Genomic DNA, 20101 nt, shown 5'->3' with positions numbered 1-20101 from the left:
TCCGTCAGTCAATCCATCCACCATCTACCCATCTATCATCCATCCTTCCATCCACCAGCGTATCTATCATCTACCCTTCCATCCATCATTTATCCTTCCACCCACCTATCTATCCATCTACCCATCATCTATCCATCACCCACCAACCCATCCACCTATCCATCCATCCTTCCATCCAACCACCCATCCATCATCCATCATTCATCCTTCCACTGTCCCCTCATCCTTCCATTCTTTATCCATCCGTCACCCACCAACCCATGCATCCGTCCACCAATGCACTCATTCATTATACATCTATTATCTATCCATCCATTCATTCATCCATCCATTCATCATCCATTACCCACCAACCCACCCATCCATCTACCCATTGACCTATCTATCCATCCATCCATCCATCCACACATCAACTCATCCATCCGTCCATCCATCCATCTGTCATCTATCACCCATCATCTACCCATCCATCCAACAGATATTCATGGAGATCTTGGTGAGCATACATTGTGTTGGCTATGGTAGGACGGGTCAGCCTGGGCTCTGAGAATATGCCCTACCTAGGGGCTCATTCAGTGCAAGTGGGCAGGGGCAGCACACCTCTGTGTGTGTGTGGGGACTGTTCCCTTATGTGCCACATGGCACTGCTAACTACATAAGACATCACTGGACACAAGCAGCCTCTGAATTAGGCACCAATTTCTCTCTGTTTCACCAGGCAAGACCCAGATGTTCAGAGCAGGGGTTCTCAAAATAGGGGCCCAGGTCGCAACATCATGGAGAACTTTGGAAGAGCACATTCTTAGGCTCTGCCTCAGCCCTAACAAATCCGAGAGTCTGGTGGGCTGAACCCTGTGGAATGAAGGGTACAGAGTGTCCCTCCCATAGGCTGGCGAGCTAGTAGGTGACAGGACAGTCACACTCACCAAATGTCTGTCAGTGATGGTGTCCTGCACTTCACTCTGTCCTCAAACCGACTACCACCTCCTGCTTTCTGGGCACTGCGCTCTCCTCTACTCCTCACGTACTTACTCCCAGCCCCAGCTCCCTTCTCTGCTTCTGCTCGTCTGGCTCCCCCTGGAGTGTCTTCCTGCAGCTGATAACTTCACAACTCTCTTCTTTCAATGAGGCCCTATTTTTATCTTGGAAGCTTCTGGACTCACTCACAGGCGGGCTCTGGGGTCTGGGAGACAGGGAGAAAGGCATAGAATGTGGCCCTGTCGGAGTCCACTAGCAGCAGCTGGGTATGCTCGCAGAAGTAGAGCAATGCACTCTCATGCACACACACTCACACATGCGCTGACAAGCTTGTGCACACACGCTCACACATGCATGCTTGTACACACACTCATATACACACATGCGTACACACTCATGTGCTGACAGGTTCGTGCATGCATGCTTGCACACATTCATACATGCATACTCACACGCACACACACGTGCTGACAGGCTTGTGCACACATGCTCATACATGCATGCTTGCACACACACTCATATACACACTCACATGTGTAGACACTCACACTTGTGCTGATAGGCTCCTGCACACGTGCTCATACATGCACACTCACACAAACACACTCACACACACACATGCACACACATGTGCTGACAGGCTCGTGCACATATACTCATACATGCATGTTCACATATACACACACTTATATGCATACACCCTCACTCATGTGCTGACAGGCTTGTACATGCACACTCATACACACATGTACACACAAGCGTTCACATGCTCTTGCTCAGTCTTGTGTACACATGCCCATATACTTATGCTTGCGCACACACTCTTATACATGCACTCATACATACACTCATATGCTCATGCACATATGCTCATATACTCATGCACACAAGCTCATACACTCACACACACATGCACACATGCTCACAGGCTTATGCCCAGTGCTCACACACATGCACACAGGGTCATGCTCACAGGCTCATGCACACATGCACACATGTGCTCATACATGCGCACTGGCTCACATGTATACACATATATAGATAAGTAGAAAAACCTGCAGAAAATCCTCCTGCCAAGGGCAGGGTCCCTGGAAAATGAACAATCACTCCACTCATTTTTGAGATGAGGATTTTGGTCTTGGGATTTTCGTTGGGAGGCTGGTGATGAGTGCGGTCAGTGCTCTCCCAGGAGCTTCAGGGACTCCCCAGTTCCTCGAACAAGAGGAAACCAGAGAGTTTACAGGCTTCTGTGGGCCAGAGGGAGATGCTACTTCCTTCCTTTGGGCCTCAAGTACTTATAGCAGAAAATGGGGAGATCCCCGTCAGCAGTTTCTGATACCCTTCCTCCAGGCAGGGAACTCTCCTCCTGCTGGGGTGATGTGAGCCTGGTTGAGAGCAGCCGTCCAGGACTTCCAGAGTGTGGGGCCGCCCCACCAGGCTTTCCAGAGACTGGTGGTAAGTGTGTTCCTCCAGTTTCTGCACATCTTTCCCGTGGCCCCTTCTGTCCATCCTGGCAAACCCCTTGCCAATGTGTGGAGGTCCCACCACCCAACAGAGGCCCCCCAAGGGGGTAAGAGATGTCAGTGTGATCCTAGTGGCTGCAGCACACTGGCCTCTCAGGGAGCCTGGGGGTTCAGGGGTGGCGGGTCCTGCCTGGACCCAAGGAAGGCGGCGCCGCTGCCGGGGCTCCCTGTGGGGTCCAGGGGCTGCGTGGGGTCTGCACCGTGGCAAGCCGCAGCGAGCTGTGCTGGCTATTTCTCTCTCTGGGGATGCACTGGCTCAAGCTCCACTCAACAGGTCCCGATTCCCAGCCATTAACGTCCACTTCCAGCTGCCCTCGCCCGCCTCCCAGTCCCCCTCCTTCCACAGCCACACCCGGGGAGCCAGGCTGCAGGGATGAGTGCCCATGTGAGCTACGAGACAGTCCTGTGGGAAGACCCTCATGTCGAGGCCCCTCTTGGCCATGGCCTCGGATGCATTGCATGGGGTGGACGCTGAGGGAGGAATTGGCGCTGGAAACAATTCTCAGCACCAAGGACGCAGAATTCACTAGTGGCAGTCCCGGGACAGTTGCTTCATGTGTGTGTCTAAAACCTAACACTTTTCTGCTGTGGCGAATTACCCTTTTCCTTAAAATGATAGAACATTAGCTCCACTGCAGATAATCCCAGTTATTTAACTTAAATAAATATTTACTTAAATTCCCCTTCACGAGACTACACCTTCCACTCCCCACACAACCACGAGACCTTGGTCCTTCCATCCCTCATCCTTCTGCTCCTCCCTATACGGGGTCCCTCTCCCCACAGTCCTACACAGCCAGTGCAGGCCACAGGTGGGCCGGTGCACAGAGAGCCTGCAAGCACATGGACACCTGGGCGTGTGCACCCTCGTGAGTGAGTTCTCCGGCAGGAAAGAGGAAGCCAGGCTGTTGCAGGGAGCCCGCCAGCACCTCAGGCCCGGCTCCCTAGGGACGTGTCCCAGCCCTTGCACAGCTGTGGACGGTGTGAGCGCTGCCTGACCTCCACCCCCATAGCTGCTGTTCTCATTTGTGTGGAAGCAGGAGACACATGAAGCGACAGGCAGACACGGGAGGTTGTGGCGGGTGAGGCAGTGGGCCCGGTCCTGTGGGTGGTCTGTGTGCTGGTCCCACGCACACTGGCCATTGAGTCAAGAGTTGGAACAAAGTGTGGGGGAGGCCAACTGCTGTCCACGGACCTGGCCATGCATCCTCTGCACCGGGCATCCTGCTCCTAGGTTCGGGGCCCTGGACTCGGGTGGGACTCCGGGGCCTGCGGACGGTGCACGGGGCCTGGCTGGTGTCCACACGACAGGCCGGCCCACGGCTTTCCTCTCTTTCTCCCTCTATCCCCACATGCACACATCTGGTCTGACGTCTCTCAAGATGACACAGCACGATGCCCTGAGACAAGGGTGCAGCACACGTCTCACCTGCCACCTGTGGGGACGACCAGGGTCACATAGGGAAGGTCAGCACGAGGGGAGGTTGGGGCAGCCTGCACGGAGGCTCCAGGACACAGGCAGCTGGCTCTAGGGTGGAGGAGCATCTTGGGGGGAAAGTCGGGGACAGACATCAGCACCCCATACCTGAGGGGTAGCGTCTACATAGGCATGTGTGGAGCTGACTCCAGGGACCCCTGAGAACGACAGTGGTGGGCAGGGACACACACCAAACCTGACATCTAGGAGGAACGTTTTCTCCCAAAAAAGACTCATTAGTTCCCTGTCCATATGGGAAGGGATGTCGGCAAACCACAGGTGGAGCCCAGGAGACCTGAGCGTGCCCTCCGCCCCCTCTTCATGCCGCATCCCTACACGTGTCTAGGAATGAAGTATCTGTGGACCCCACATCAAGCCTCAGGTCCTGACGATGCAGGAAGAGGGCGGGAGGGAACAGGGTGCAGCTCTTGTAGGACTCAGACCTCTGTGTTAGGGACACGGTGAGGCACTGAGCAACACACACGGAAGGAAAGGGTTTCTGGTCTTCCTGACTTTCCTGCCCCAGTACAGAAGGAGCCGTGGGAGGAAACTTCTATCCAGAGAATGCTGTCCATGTGTTTCTCCAAAATAACCAGACTGTCCCCTAAATCAGCTCCCCCGAAAGGGTGGGGATACAAGTGAATGGGAAACAGAGGTCAGGGTTGTAATTGAAAACAACATTAACATATATGTTGAAAACAACATTAATATATGAATTCCCCGCTCTAATAGATCGCATTGATCTAAAGAAAGTCCCGTGTACGTAAGTAGGACACGTTGATACACAGTGAAGCCACACGGTTATCGTGTCCCTGCTGCGTTTAAGGGCATATTTGGTCCTTTGCTAAGGATGAGCCGGCACATCATTTTCCTGCTCTCTAGGAACTTCCATGAGGGCTGCAAATCGTTCTGCTTTGCTTGGGGCCTGCAGCCTCAGGACCACCCGGGTGCTAGGGGCTTGGTCGTGGCCTGGAGCACTCAGACCTGCTGAGGACAGGGTGACCCTGGCGGGGCCAGGATCGGGATGCCTTCATGGGCCGACCTGCCCCGTGTTTGCCAACGCATGGCCATTTTATTCAGATTTTCCACATGCTTGTTGACGTGTGGGGAAAAGTGTCGTCTTCAAGAAAGTATCAGGGACACACACACATACACAACATCCTGCAGCTACTATCTTTTCTTTTTAAAATCATACATATTTCATTAAGCTTCATGCAGAGTGTCTTCTGATTTATGGTAATTGTCAACAAAAGCAAAAACACAGATGATTTTAACCCTGCAGTAGCCAGAAGTTAACTGGCATGAAATCATATTGTGTTTTTCTTAAAAAACAAAGGGAGGGACCAGAACACTGCATCCTGTTCAATGCCTAGGACCCTGAGTTCTGCGAGGTGCTCATGTCCGATGCGGGTGCTGGCCGTGGTCAGCTGCAGTTACACCTGACCCCGTGGACGCCCCACCCCGTGATCCTCACGTGCTCATGGCCTGGAGGACTCCAGTGAGACTCATTTCCATATCAAACCCAATTTAGATAAAACATCTTGGTTTAAAAAAAAAAAAAGCCAGCGCATCAATAGCCCCTTGATTAGATTTTCATCTCCTGAGCAGACAAATATGAATATTTATTACCATGAATGCAGACTTTCCTCTTTCCATGGCTCTGATCTTGAATATTATCCACCGCTAATTTTTATGAAAATTTGGGCAACATAATGTTTTCACATAAACTGACAGTTCTTGAGATAATCCCGTTATTGTCTGGTTGAAAATGACAGCTTCCGCTTATTCATGTGTTAACGAGGGATTAAATATTGTTTTTCATCCCCATAATCTAAGATGGACTGGAAATTAAAAATTGAACATTGTATATTAGCAGGGCTTTGAGGACCAGAATTTGTTTGCATTCACTTAGAGAAGATCTGTAAATTAGCTGTTTCACAATCAGTCCCTTTTATGTCGCTGCCGAAGGCAGCATCATAAAACATCACTGACATTTCTAAAATAAATTCATTTCTCTACCTGCTGTATGCCAAAATGAAAAGGCTTCCATCAGTAAATAAGCCACAAAGAAACAGGCAACCCTTTGCCAAGGAAATAAAATCACAACACGATTTATATTGTTTTAATGTCAAGAATGTTTTGGGCCCCCATACCCCCCCCTCCCCCGCAAGCTAGCGGGGCGTGTCTACATCTCGCGCTGGAGGAAGGAGGCCAAGTATGGCCAAGCCACCCCGCTGCTTAGGTCAGCTGGCTCTTCCCACCTCAACACCACCACTGCTGAGACTTAATTTATTTGGGCCATGTGGTAATTTTTACTTAATGGCTACGGCTGGATGTTAGATCAAACTGCAGATTTGATGGGTTTGTGCACAAAACTATCTCATCGTGTTTCTAAAAATGCACACTCTTATTTATTTTTTATCTCCCTCATTGGCTTGGTACAATGTTTTCCTTTTCTGACAGTCATTCAACACTAGAAACACAGCATGGGATGTTTCTCCGAAGTCAGCTTATTGAAATGCTATCTTTTGGAGCGAATACGCACAAGGCACCCTAAGTTTAATCAGACACTCACGAAGCAGATCTGACTATGGGTTGGTGTTCCAGGCCCAGCTGCCCCCCACTCCCCAACCATACGTTGGACCTCAGAATGTGGCCGCTTTGGAGCTGGGGACTTAGATGACTAGGTTAGAATGAGCTCCCTCATTCTGTGTGGGGCACAGATCCCTCACGAGAGAAGATCAGGACACAGACACATTCAGATGGGGACCAGTGAGGACATGGTCACCCACACAGCAAAGGGGAGCTGCCTCAGAGCAAACCAACCCTGCCCATGCCCAGGTCTCAGGCTCCAGGCCTCCGGGCCGTGAGACAACGAGGGCCAGGTGTTGCAGGCACCCCACATGCGGTGTTGAGGCTGCTGCGGGAAACTAATAGGGTGGGAGGGGAACAACCCCTCAGGCTGATGTCCAGTATCTGTGGTACGTCCTGCCCAGGACAGGGCACGGTGCTGGCATATGACAGGAAAGATGTTTCTATTTCAGTGTGGCATTAAGTCCAAGTGCTTGTCAAAGGAATGAAGTTTCTTCTCAAGAATTATCTTTTTGGGGATGCCCAGGTAGATCAGCGGCTGAGTGTCTGCTCAGGGCATGATCCCGGGTCCTGGGATTGAGTCCCACATAGGGCTCCCTGCAGGGAGCCTGCTTCTCCCTCTGTCTGTGTCTCTCATGAATAATAAATAATATCTTTAAAAAAAAGAATATCCTTTTGCTTTATGTTCTCATGAAGAAAAACAGCTGTAATTCCATAAAAAGCCTTGTGAACTCAGAGGCCTAATTACCTGCTAACTCGGTGCTTCATTGCACAGGAAGAAAAGGCAAAGTTATGCCCATGCAAACTGAGGAGGAGTGGCTGGGGGCCGGGGCCTTGGGCCCCCCTTGTCCCCTGCCTGCTGGGTAGCTTGGTGCTGTGGCCCCAGCAAATTGGAGGAACCCTTGACACAGGATGATAAAGCACGTTGTGTAAACGGGGAGGGCAGCCCTCAGGCTGGGGCCCATATCCAGCGTCCAGGGAGCTGAGATGTCCTGTGGGAGCAGCAGGACGCACCCCTCCCTTCTTCATCCCTGGTTACTGGCCCACAGTTAGTGCACGGCAGGCCCAGACTGCATAGGGTGCCCGGGAAGAGGAATGTCCAGTTGGCACATGGACACACCTGCACAATACCAGATCAGCCCAAGGCTGCACTGCCAGCGCTCCTCCATCAGTTGCCCCACTTCCTAGTAGGGGCAGGTTGCTCAGAATCTGGGAAATTAGGGTTTTGCACTTGTAGCTCATGGACTTTGCAGGTGAAAATTTTATGTAAGCATTTACCCTACATTCCAGCTAAAAATTATTTCATATAAAAAAAAAGAAATTTCCTGTCATAGAGTACAGCAGGTACTCATATGCCCGAGGGGTAAACTAAGGAGATTATGACTTTTAAGAATCTTGACAAGAAAAGATAACAATAGGACAGTACAAGAATTCACTAATTTAATAAAAATAACATTAGATTTACTGCTCATGTTTACCTGAAAACATGGAATTATCAGAGGGCTCTGGGTATCTTTTCCTCCTTAAAGTTCCACAGGACAAGTGTCATCCATGAGGACCATCCATCCCCATGCGGGCCCTGGATCCCCCAGTTGTGTCAGCACCAGCAGACAGGAGTGGGTCTGGGGTGCGTGTGGTCTGGGGGTCAAACTGGATTAACAGGGAAATGTATTTAGCCAGAGAGGTGAGGTCTGTTCATACAATCAGAAGAGCAAAGTACTGTAGCCCCAAAAGGAGAAAAATTCAGTTGTAGGTCAGCCACGGATCAGTGCTGGGGCTTGGAGTCCAGAGGGTGGGGGACATCTGTGATTTCAGGGTGGTTTGGATCTAATATGTGTCCCCCCAACAAAGGTATGTACAACTCATAACTCTCAGTACCTGTGAGTGAGGCCTTACATAGAAACTAGTCTTTGGAAATGCATTTGAGTTAAGATGAGGTCCTTCTGGGGTAGGACAGGCACAGCCTGCAGTGATAGGCGTCCTTGTAGGGCAGACACACAGGGGGAGGGCTGGAGGGCTGGGTCTGTGAGCCAAGGGCCCCCCCAAGGCCGGCCAGCAGCACCAGGGGCAGCAGAGGCAGAGGCACTGGGTGCAGGGGCGGCAGGGGCAGGGGTGGTGGGGGCAGTGGGGGAAGGAAGGACCCTCCCAGAGCCCTAGGGAGCCAGCCCAGCCCACACCTGGATGGTGGGCTCTGGCCTCCACAACGGGCAGAGGTCAATTCGTCCATTAAGCCTCCAGTTTAGGGCCCTCTGTCACAGTGGTCCCAGGATACTGACCCTCAGGTCAGTGGGATCATGATCTGGCAAGAGCCCGGTGGGTGGCAGGATCTACCTGCCAGCTGTAGGTCCCATGCAGGACGGGAGCAGGTGAAAAGTCCCATCCTGCAGGCCAGCTGTGGGGGTGCCACATCAGGGGTGCCCAGGTGCCAGAGCTTGTTAACGAGGTTCCACCTTGGGGCACAGAGACAGAGCGGGACCGCCTGGCCCTGTGTGGATTTCGGGCCTGGAGTGGAACTGCGGACGCTGGTGTGGACGGTGCACCAGGACCCGGGGGAATGAGAGGAGAGGAGGCGTGCACCCTGCCCCCTGGATGCTGAGCACAACCCCACACGCGGGGACCCGTCATCCAGCCCTGGCCACCTCGCCCCCTTCATCACCGGTCAGATGCGGGTTCCTGCACTTACTGGTGGTGAACAGTTGTCAGCGTGGCTGGGGGGAGGCGCCTGGAGACGTGGGCCGTGCTCCGAGGGACCTCATCCTGGCCACGGGGACATGTGCTCACCTACCGATAAGCGGAGAACTGCGAGTCGTGTCCGCCTCGGCCATCCTCGACAGCCATCGCCTCGACTGCACGTATGTTTCGATAGAAGTGTTTGAAATTTCACATTTGATTATATTTTGTGTTATATGGATTACTAATTATTTCGTGTGGATGAAACGAACCTTTTTATAAAAAACAAAAAAACCCAAACCACCCGTGGATTAAGCATAGAGGAGGTATTCGAATCAGTTGTCATGGAGATGAAGCCCAGCTTAGCAGGAGAGAAGCTGTGGTGCAGCAGAGCGTCCTGTGCGATTCTGTGACAAGGGCCAGAGCGCACACAACAGGAGGGAGGAATCCTTCCAGGAGTCCTGTGTTTTCCGCGGAGGTTTCAAAGCCCTGAGAAGGGCAGCCTGGACGATGCACGGACGACGGAGCAGAAAGGCGCCAGGCGAGCTGACCAGGGCATCTACCCTGCAGCTGGGGTTCACGACTCAATCCCCCTCAAGGCATGGTTACGGAGTTTCTGCTGTGTGCCAGGCCTCGTGTGGCATGCTGGGGACACCGTTTTTACTCTCGAGTGCACAGTTACACGCCGCAGACATGAGATCACACAGCCACACTGTGCTCTGACAGCCCCCACGGGGAGGGGTAGCAGGAGGGGACGGGCGCCCTGCGCTCCGAGGCGCCAAGGGACCCTGTGTCCTTTCAGTGGGGTACGGACGGTGCGTGCCAGACCCTTCCTGACAGGAAAGCAGCTTCTTAAAGCCCAAGCCCTTGGGTGGAGTGGGGAGGGGGATTAGCAGCTTGTCAGGGACGACCTGTGTCCCTCCAGAGGGTGTGTCAGAGTCCCAACTCCCAGGGCACGGGGCGGGGCTGGCGTTGGACACAGGGTGGGTACAGACATCCTAACCCCATACGAGAGGCATCCCTGTGAACGGGGATGTGAACTGGACGTGAATAGCAGCGTGCAGGCCGAGGAGGCCATCCACGGGACGCGGACAAAGCACAAAGGGATCCCCCCCAGGGCCCCGGGTCAGGCCCCAGGGCCGTGGGAGCCACTGGTGCGTGGTGCTCTGTGGCAGCCGCCCCAGTATGCACGCACATGGCTCCTCTTCCGTTCCCACCTAAACCCCTGAGGGGCAGGATCTCAGGTGGACGCGGGTCTGTCTGCAGGGCCAGACGCCAGCGTGAAGCTGTCCGCCGTGGGGCTGGAGCCACCAGGTCCCTTTCACCAGAGGGCGAACCTGGGGCCTCTTGGGTCTCAGAGCCTGTGTGGCGCAGCCCAGGGTGCAGGACGCAGGTGTATGTGTGGGGCCGCCCGGCTCACCACCTCTGTCCCTTGGCCTCTCCCTGCCTTGCGTAGGAGCTGCATCCAGCTGGCGGCCGTGGGGCTGCCCTGAGGGGCCGGACGAGGCTCCGGTTGGTGGCCGTTCCCTCCCATCGTCTTCATTCTCCTCCAAGAATCTTACCTGTTGAGCCTTAGAAACGGTGTCTGAACTATTTCCTCCTGTGGACTCCCGGGAGTTTCTGCAGAGCTTAGTTTTTAAATGAAAAGTAACGTCTGAGGACACACTAACCGGCTCTGTAGATGCAGCTGCAGGGAAACTCTACGCTTTATTCAGACGGACCCTCCTTTCTTGCGGGGACCCCGTCAAATCAACAGCTCGGAGGAGCCCCGGGCCGGCCCACTTCCACTGCAGCCGGTGCGAGCCGAGGCCAAGCGCAGACTCGGGCTGGCCGAGGTGTGGGGCCGCCGCAGCCAGATGCCACCTACTTCACTTCAGGTGACTATTTACTCTGATATTCAATAAAAATTGAATGTGTCACTATAGCAACTGCCACATCACAGGGCGGCTCTCCTGCCTTTAAATCAGGGAAAGTATTGAAACGACATCCGTGGTCCACGTGACATGGTATTTACACGCATTTCAGAAGGAAAAGACATTCTTTCATGAGGAACTCGTATTTGTCAATGTGTCAGGTGCCGCTGATTATATTGAACACACATCTGTGTGGTTTTCCTCAGTTCTAAGAAAGATGAGGATGGGACGAGGAGCAGCAGTGAGGACAGGGTATGGGGGCAGCTGTGAAAGCCCCCGTGGCCCGTCCATGGAGTCGCAGGACACCTCATCCCGCGGGCTGGCAGAGAGGACCCCCGGGAGCTGTGGCACGTGCAGAGGAGGAGGAGGATCACGGACTCCTGAAAACACGTGAGCAGCATTGCAGAGTGAACTCCTAGCATCTCCCCGAGAGGCCCTGTCCACCCCGATGCCCCATTTTCTCACACTCGTTCCGCCCATCCTAAAATGCTACCATCTGTCCCTTCACAGGCCAGAGCCCGCAGCTCCTGCTCTTTCGACAGCAGCACCCCCAGAACCCACCGCCTCCACGTCAGGCTCCCGCTGCCTGGGTAGGTGCTTGCGGTCCACCCTGCTGGCCCCCAGCATGCACCCACACCCATGGCTCTGGCCCCTGGACTTCAAGCACGTGCCTCCATCCAAGCACCAGGGATACTTTAAATTACTCGTGGGGCCCCCCCTGTGCAGGATGCCGAGCAGACAAAGACATTGACAAACACGTGGTGACTTGGGTCACTATCAGTGTTCTCTGTGACAATCCACGAGGCTGACAGGTGAGGAGGGGCTGGCTCAGCCCTATGGAGCTGCTGGGGCATTCACGTATCTCTAAGCACAAACATGTTCTCATTTACTTTAGTCGCAGGTCTGTTCTTAATCAAATTTTTAAGAAGTGGCATCAAAGATAAAATGACACACACGCAAAAAAAAACTCTACGCACATGCTGAGCCACCATCTACCTTCTGGTTTTGCTACCAGCCCGCAGTGACGGGGGCGCTGGTGTGGGGAGACTCAAGGGCAATGGCACACATGGCATCTTGGCGCCGTCCTTCTGTCTCCCTGTGAACCCATAACAACTCAAACAGTCAAATGTCAGCCTGAAGAGCCTTCTAGAAAGGGGGAGGACTTGCCTGGAGTCCCAGCAGCTCTGCTCGATGCTGAGCCCCACACATGCACACACCCACAGCCGCTATGGTTAGGGATTCGAGTCCTCAGAACGAGTAAGGGAATCATCAGAGTCCGTTTGCCTGTTCCCATGTAATTAGTTACCTTCCTACGGTCTCATATTTGTTCAGTTTTAATTTTTTGCAAAGCTCCCATGAGATCAACTCTCATGATGGCAACCGCCCCACCCCGCGGAGGCACCCACTGTGTGGACGGCACAGACCTTCTACGGGGTGAGAGTAGGAGTCTTAGCACATTTGCCATTTACTACAGAAGCCAAACAGCGGCCCTTGAGCAACTCCATCAGTGCTCCTGATGGCGCTCTAGGATGCATCACAGCGCCACCACGACCCGCACCTCCCCACTCCCCACAGGGCCAAAGGTGGTGTGCTCATGGGGTTCCCAGCCACCCGCTGGCAAGGTCATGGCCAACATGCCAAGAGCTGGGTCAACCATCCTGCAAGTCAGTACCAGGAGTGATGAAGGCAGGTGCCTGTGCCACCAACGATGCAGAGGGTGACAGTTTCCCCTCAACCTGATGTCCCATGGAGATTTCCCCCACCTATTCTTGGGGGAAGCTGACCTGGTGCTCTCCTCACCCTGTGGGCAAAGGTCCCTCCACGTCAAGTTACCTCCTGAGTCCAATCAGAGCCCCTGAGCAGAGCCTCTGGGGGGTGGCCTGGACCAGGGGTTTGTGCCCACGTGCCTCCCATAGGACTTGGAGCAACTGGATGGCAATGGTGCAGGAGGGTTGTTGCACCATGCTGCACAGCACCGACTGTCATGTGGTGAGCGCACACTCACTCCAGCAGTGGGAGCACAACTATAGACTCACAGACTTCTAGGGAACTTTTAGAATCAACCTAGTCTTGGCCACAGAATCCTTCCTTGAACAAAATCGTGTCTGAGAAGCGACAGGAACAGGGGACACACACACAGTGGGGGCGACTGTCGGGTTGGGGTCCCTACCTCCCCACCTCACTCATCAAGGTGCTCACACTCCAGGTCTCTTTAAGATGTATATGGAAACCCCACGCCTAGGGGTACCCGGGTGGCTCAGTTAAGCGTCCAACTTGATTTCGACCTAGGTTGTGATCTCAGGGTCATGAGATTGAGCCCTGTGTCCGGCTCAATGCTGGGCGCAGAGCCTGCTTGAGATTCTGTCTCCCTGCCCCTCCCTTCCCCCACATCCACTCCTTTTATTTAAAATAAAATAAAATAATTAAAAAAAACCACACCTAACATCACAGCGCAGTGGGGATGGGGTTCAGGGCATGCTGCCCCAAAATACAGTGCCTGACATGTAAGTATTTGAAGCTGAAGGTGTTGGAGACGGTGCCAGAGCAGGACAGCTATGATCACCCTTCACCCTGAAGCAGGTCCCAAGACCCTCACGACACAGGTGCCCTCACTGCCCCACAGGAAGGGAGAGCCCATATCTCCTGGACCGAGGGACCCTGAGCAGCACCCCAGCCGACAGGCCTCCCTCGTCTCTCCACATCCTGCCCTCACCACACACTCCTGAACCTTCCGTGGGCCCCACACCTGTCTACCTTGCATCAAATCCAGCATCACAGACTCAGTTCTCGCCATTCTTTTGGGTTCTTTCCTATGTTCCCAAGTCACCTGAAAGTTGTCCTGAACATACTTGGGTGTTTTCTTCTGCTTACCTGTCTGTTGGTTACACCGTCAGACCCAGCCAGGGCCCCTGGGAGGTTGAGGAAAACTACCCCCCCATACGAGACGGAAAGACTTCCTTTTTTAGAATCTGAGCAGATGGCCATCCCTGTTTGGCCTAAATCTGCTGGGTGATGGGGTGCTTGTACCCCCCAGGGCAGTCAGGGCAGCCCCTTCTGTGGCTGACCCGCGGCACTTGGCGTGAACCAGGACCGTGGCGCGGTGACATGTGCTGCCTGGGAGCGATGCAGAGCCTCTTTGAGGGTCCGTCCTCTGCCTCTGAGATGTTGGGCAGGTTAATCTGGTAGCTGGATATCATCATACGACCAAGATCCAGAAAATGGCTCTTTATTTCAGATGCATTCATGAGCTGCCCTCCTGGTGACAACCTCCTATGTTATTTTTCTCCTAAATACTTCAGCTTTTCTTGTAACATGGTAGGTTTCCTTTGGAAGAAATACGACTTTGTAAATTTTTTTTTTAATAAATCACAAGATTTATTTATGGGATTTCTACATCACATTGTGGTTTAAAAGAAGTTCTATATGTGTGATATGAAGACAATGATGTACAATCAATATGAATCTTGTCAAATCTCTCTTCCACGGACTTTCTCCCATCTTCCTGCTTAGCAATAAAAGGCATTTTTAGGTTTATATAAACTTTCTTTACAATTGCCCTCTTAACAAAAATTAGTATATAAATAGCACTAGGCATTTAGTAAATAAATCACAGGCCAATAAGTTCAACTGTGCAGTTGTGAAATGTAATGTGAAAGAGTCTGAAACCTTAAGACTGGGTGATCTGCAGCGTTTCCAACATGTCTTCAACTGCCTTAAGAGAGTATTTAGCTTCCTTCTTACTTCGACCTGCAAACTGAAAAGCTCTGTTTATTTGACTAGCTGCCCAACTAGCATATTTCATGTTGCCCTTTTTTGTTTTTGCACTTGCCTTTGGATTAGAAGCAATATGACTTGCCGACATGTAAAGCCCAAACAAAGCTCTCATATTTCTGTTGTTCAGTTTCAGTGCCTGTGCAAAATACTTTCTTGAAAGTTCGAGGTTTTCAAGTCCACCCTGGGTATATTTAACTTCAGCATACTGCTGACAGTAGAAGTGGTTGTGTGGATTAGTCATCATTAGCTCCTCCAAACAAAAGGCTGCTTTAGCATAGTCGTGTTCATTGATATAAAGTTCTGCAAGTTCATGCCAGGCTTCTTGGTCCCCAACAAATTGTTCCAGATACTCATTCAGTTCCCGAATGGCCTCCACATTTTTCCCCTGGGCTTTTCGAATGGCAATCTTACGCTTTCTTGCAGCAGTGTTAGTTGGATCTTCTTGTAAAATTCGATCATATAGTTGTATAGCATCATCATATCTTTCCATGGCTTCAAATCTCATGCCTGTTAGTCTCTTGACTCTGTGGCTGCCAGGAAACTGTCTTCTCAACTCCTGAAGACAAAACAATGCCAAGTCATCTCGACCATAGTCTAGGGCTGCAATCATCACTTGTTCATATATGATCCAAATATCATCTCCAAGCTTAGAAGCATATTCATTAATTAATTCCTCTCCAACTCCCACAATTTGCTCACTGTTTCGTGAGTTTTCTCTCTCCATTTTCTCATTTTCTCTCTCATTTCTTCCCAAGTGACATCGTAAAGCTCTGAGACCTTCGCCATCTTCTCAGAACCTCCGACTTTGTAAATTTGAAGAAAATGCAAACACTTTCAAGATGTCAGAGATTAGATCTTGAAATACATCAAAATAGCCCCAGTCTATCAGGGTAGTGTGCGTGCATCTGTCCATTTCCGTTACATTTTGTTTTGAGATATTGCCATTTGGCTTAAAGGGCTCTTGTTCTGCTGTGATCGCATGTGTGAGTTGTGCACTTCAGAGTCAGGAAGCTGTGGAGATGCTCACGTTTGATAACACTCAAAAACCCAGAATCACCAAAATCAGGTTTAATGCTGCACGAGGTGGTTAACATCCAAGAAACACACATTGTTTGCTTTTTTAAAAAAATGTTTCCATTTGCCCCATTTGTTCCCATTTTCAGTTTCCAAAACTGGCTCCTGATCTCTGAGCACCTGTGTCTCTGTCAAGAGCGGCTTCTGAACACGGGTTGGTTTGACAGAAGCCCAGGGGGATGCAGGGGTCCTGGGCTGGAGACCCCACCCAGAGCTTTCTGGGTCAAGGTAGGGGAAAGCGTTTGGAGAAGTGGTCTCCAAAGCTCTGGCACACAGGAGGCCCTGGGGCTGCAGGGAGGACAAACGGCGCTCTCGGGGGTGGGGGGCCCTCACAGCCAGGTTCCAGTGCGTGGGCGTGGGTGTTTACGCCCCCGAAGATGGTGGGTCAGGCTTTGGCCACTCAGGGACCAGAGAAGGCAGCAGACCAGGTGGGTGGAAAGGAAGGAGGCAGCGCCATGGTGGTGGGCTCACTGGCCCTCCTCACCCCCACCCGCCAAATCTCCAGCAGCCCCCGACCTGGGCAAACCCCCACTGCCCCCTAGTGAGAAGGGCGGACATCCAGCATGAGTGGAGGGCAATTTCTGCAAGTTTGAACAGTCATCGTCACAAACAGTCCAAGTGCAAGTCCAGTTCCTGGAGTTGGGCTCAATCCAGTGCGTGGACAGTGCTAGTGACCAACGGTGATGCCGTGTCTGTCACCCAGTGGGGCCTGGGGCAGAGATGGCTGGTACCTTGTTTCATCCTCTAAGGACAAAAGTGTGGGGCTAAGAGACATAGTGATTGTGTCAGTCTGCAGAGCTACATTTGGGGCCAGCATCCCATGAAGGAGAATAAAGCCAAGGCCGGGACCCAGCGATCCCTCAGGGGGCAGTTCAGGGAAGACCGAGACAACTGTGCCTGGGACCCATCAGAGACCAGGGGTCAGAGCGGGGCCCTCAGCATGCTCACGGTTCCAAAAAGCAGGCTGAACGGCTAAGAGGACAGGAAGCTCAGTCTAAGAAGGGACGGTGGCTCTGGTGACTCCAAGTCAGAGGCCCAAAGATTCTGAGGGCAGAATTTTCCACTCCTGGTGGAGACCAGGTGGTGACGGGGGCACCAGGGCAAGCACGCAAGGTGCCACATGTGGGAAACGTGCACCAGCGATGTTGGGCTTTGCTGTGCAGGGATGTGGGGTCAGAGCTACCAGAGGGGCCTGGGGGCGGGGGGTGGTTCACATAGTGGCGGGGGAAATGCCCCCGCAAATCTGCACACTGATGGTAATGAGCCAGGAGCCCAGTGTTTGGCTGCAGAAAGCTGGTCTGCGGGAAGGCCGGAGCAGGTGCCTCTCACACGTCACAGTGAGTGCTTGGAGTTTGGGCACGTGAGCGTCCTTGGAAAGGACAGCTCGGCAGTGACCCTCCAGGGTCTGTGGCAGCAAGTTTGGTGAATCAGCAAGGAAGGGGCAGGAAAGCCAGGAGCTCACCTGCTTCCCAGAGACGTTGGGGGGGGGTGGCACACAGACGTGGGTGGGGGCCCGGGGATGTGGGCAGGGTCCTGGGGACGTGGGGGGTTATGGAGACGTGGGGGGAGCACAGAGATGTGGAGGGCGGGGTCCCGGGGATGTAGGGAGGGTCTTGGGGATGTGGGGGGCGATGCGCTGAGGTGTGGGGGGCGGGTCTCCAAGACATGGGCGGGGTCCCAGAGACATGGGGAGGGTCCCAGGGACGTGGGACATGGGCGCTGAAGAACACTGGCGCTGGCACTAACGCATGGACACTCCCGATGACACGCTGCCGTGCTCCACGTTTGCTGATGGGGTGAATGGACGGAGGAGGTCCTGACTCTGGTGGAGAGCTGTGCAAGTCACGGGAGGGGCCCCGGTAGGGATGGCCGGGTGTGGGGGCAGCGAGGAGGAAGCCCGAGGGACCGTTCAGACGAGGCCCGGTGTGAAGTCCGTCCAGGGAAGGGACAGAAGAGGCTGCTCACCCGAGACAGAACCCAGTAGATGTGATGGGAGACCCTCAGTGGACCCCAGCTCGGGGAGGGGTGAGCTCCACGGCTGGGAGGTGGGAGATGGAAGGTGGGAGGTGGTCCCTGCTCACTGTCCAGACCTGGTCCTGCACCGTGCCCAGCGCACAGGAGGCACTTGGCTCGTATCCTACGGATGAGTGGACTGTGCATTGGTTGGAGCTGCGTCGGCGCCTCTCTGTGGAAACGGGGAAGCACCAGAACAAGGGCAACCTGCACACCCCAGAGTGAACAGGGGAATAAAGACCTGGCGCGAGCAGGCACTGGTCACTGCGGATCGCAGGGGTCTGGTGCCTTCACACAGGCCCAGGTGTGGGTGGGCTGGAGGCCTGGGCTTCCGTGTCCACACGAGGGAGGACGTGCATAGCACCAGGGCGGTGGGGGCTCCACCTTGAGCCCGGAACCTGGGACGGTGGCCTTGTCTGGGAGTGGATATTGGGATGGCGCCCCTGGCTGGCCGTGGAAGCAGAGGGGCGGCGAGTAGGGGCGGTGAGTAGGCCTGCGCCTCAGCCACCCTTCCCAGTGACCCCAACCTCCTCTGAGACCAAGGACATGGAGTCGGGTGGTGAGAACAGAGACGGGAGAGGATGGGCATGACTGTGTGGGGCCAAAGCAGTCCGTCCAGTACTGGGCAGGAGGACGAGGCCCCAGGTCCCTCAGACGGGCAGGTCGTGTAGGGCAGATAGGTGAGCGGCGGGGGTGGGGGGACAGGGGCTGTTCACGGAGCAGGGTTCGGCCAAGATGCAGGGGAGGGGCAAGGACACGCAGCCACAGTGCCCAGATCCTCCGGGTCTGGGCAGCTCCTCCTTAACAGGCCTCGCGAGGGCTCAGGTGTTCCTCCCACCAAAGCGTGGGGGTCACGGTGTCCAGCAGCCAGTGCAACGGGCTCCCGGGAAAGCTGTGCTCACCTGGAGGAGCCCGTGGGCTCAGCCCTCACGTGGCCTCTCTCCTTCCCGATGCTGCAGGAGGCTGTGTTTCCCTCAGGAGAGGACCTCTGGGTGCCAGAACCCCCCAGGCTGGGGTCTGGGGCACTGCCGGAGCCCCACCCACACCACTCACCCTGCCCAGGCACACTACGAACTCCTCTATCTCGTGCCCACAGTCCGTCCCATTGGCCGGTTCCTCCCTGCCGCGCCTCGGCCCCTCACCACGTGCCAAGCCTGGAGCACAGGGGGATGAGATGTCCTGCCTGACACAGGCTCGCCTCCCGCCCAGGCGGGCAGGCTGGGAGAGAACCAGGCATGGGGTGGGTTGGTCCCACCACGCCTCTGTTGATGGGCTTCCACCAGACCCGCCTGACTCCTCGCCTCACGTAACTGGCACACCAGTGCCCGGCACCAGGTGCCTCCCTGCAAGGCTCTTCGACCTGCCTGCTGCCTGCGAGCACACGAGCCCATCTGTGAAGAAGTGCGTCCTTACTTCAAGACCAGGACTCCCGACCATGGAACAGATCTCCCTGGGGCTGTGGTTCACCATGGCTTTGTAAGCGACGGGCCCTCACAAATGAGCTGCCCGGGACAGCTAATCACCTGTAATCACGAGTGCCCTGAAATCTAAAATTTCAAATGCAATGGCCCATGTTGGTTCGGGTCCACACCGCCTGACGCGTGGCTGGTGCTTCTCCTGTGGGCAATCACGTCTGCCATTCCACCCACAATTCATTACACTGCCCCAAGACGGAGAGGGAGCGGGCAGTGGCCTGGGTTCCAGGGTTCCAGCGGCATTGCTACCAGCTCAGATGGCTGATGGAGTGTTTGGTCAAGCGACTCTTCCCAAAACCAACTCGGCCCCATGAGGGCACATCTGCCACGTCACAGACCAAGTCACATCCCAGAGGCAGCTACATGCGCACAGTGCCCTCACCCCAACGTGTCTTTAAACAACAACTCCCTGCGAGGAGAACCGCCCTCAGCTGGATTGTGTCCACACCCCAGCGGTCACTAAACCTCTGAAGGAGGAAGCCTGCGTTCTCTGCATTTCAGCGTTTTCTGACCCAGGACGGCTCCTGCTCAGGGACGCGCGGGATTATGGCTTCAAATGCAACCAGAACTGGCATTGCACACACTGGTGCTGTGGATCAGGGTGTTCAAGCA

At 54.1% G+C, this 20101-nt stretch overlaps 2 protein-coding genes across 6 annotated transcripts in view; both read right to left on the bottom strand.

Annotated features, from left to right (window-relative positions):
• The window catches only part of PTPRN2 (protein tyrosine phosphatase receptor type N2), a 723182-nt gene that overhangs the window by 223904 nt on the left and 479177 nt on the right, over positions 1–20101 (bottom strand). The window lies entirely within an intron of this gene.
• LOC121489971 (ER membrane protein complex subunit 2-like) lies at positions 14600–15713 on the bottom strand. Its single transcript, XM_041753469.1, is given in 2 exon segments — positions 14600–15644; positions 15647–15713. Coding segments are annotated over 2 exon segments (891 nt in total). The 3' UTR covers positions 14600–14820.

Source organism: Vulpes lagopus, chromosome 4 (genome assembly GCF_018345385.1).
Source record: "Vulpes lagopus strain Blue_001 chromosome 4, ASM1834538v1, whole genome shotgun sequence".
Classification (NCBI taxonomy): domain Eukaryota; kingdom Metazoa; phylum Chordata; class Mammalia; order Carnivora; family Canidae; genus Vulpes; species Vulpes lagopus.
This window is presented reverse-complemented; position numbering and strand designations above follow the sequence as displayed.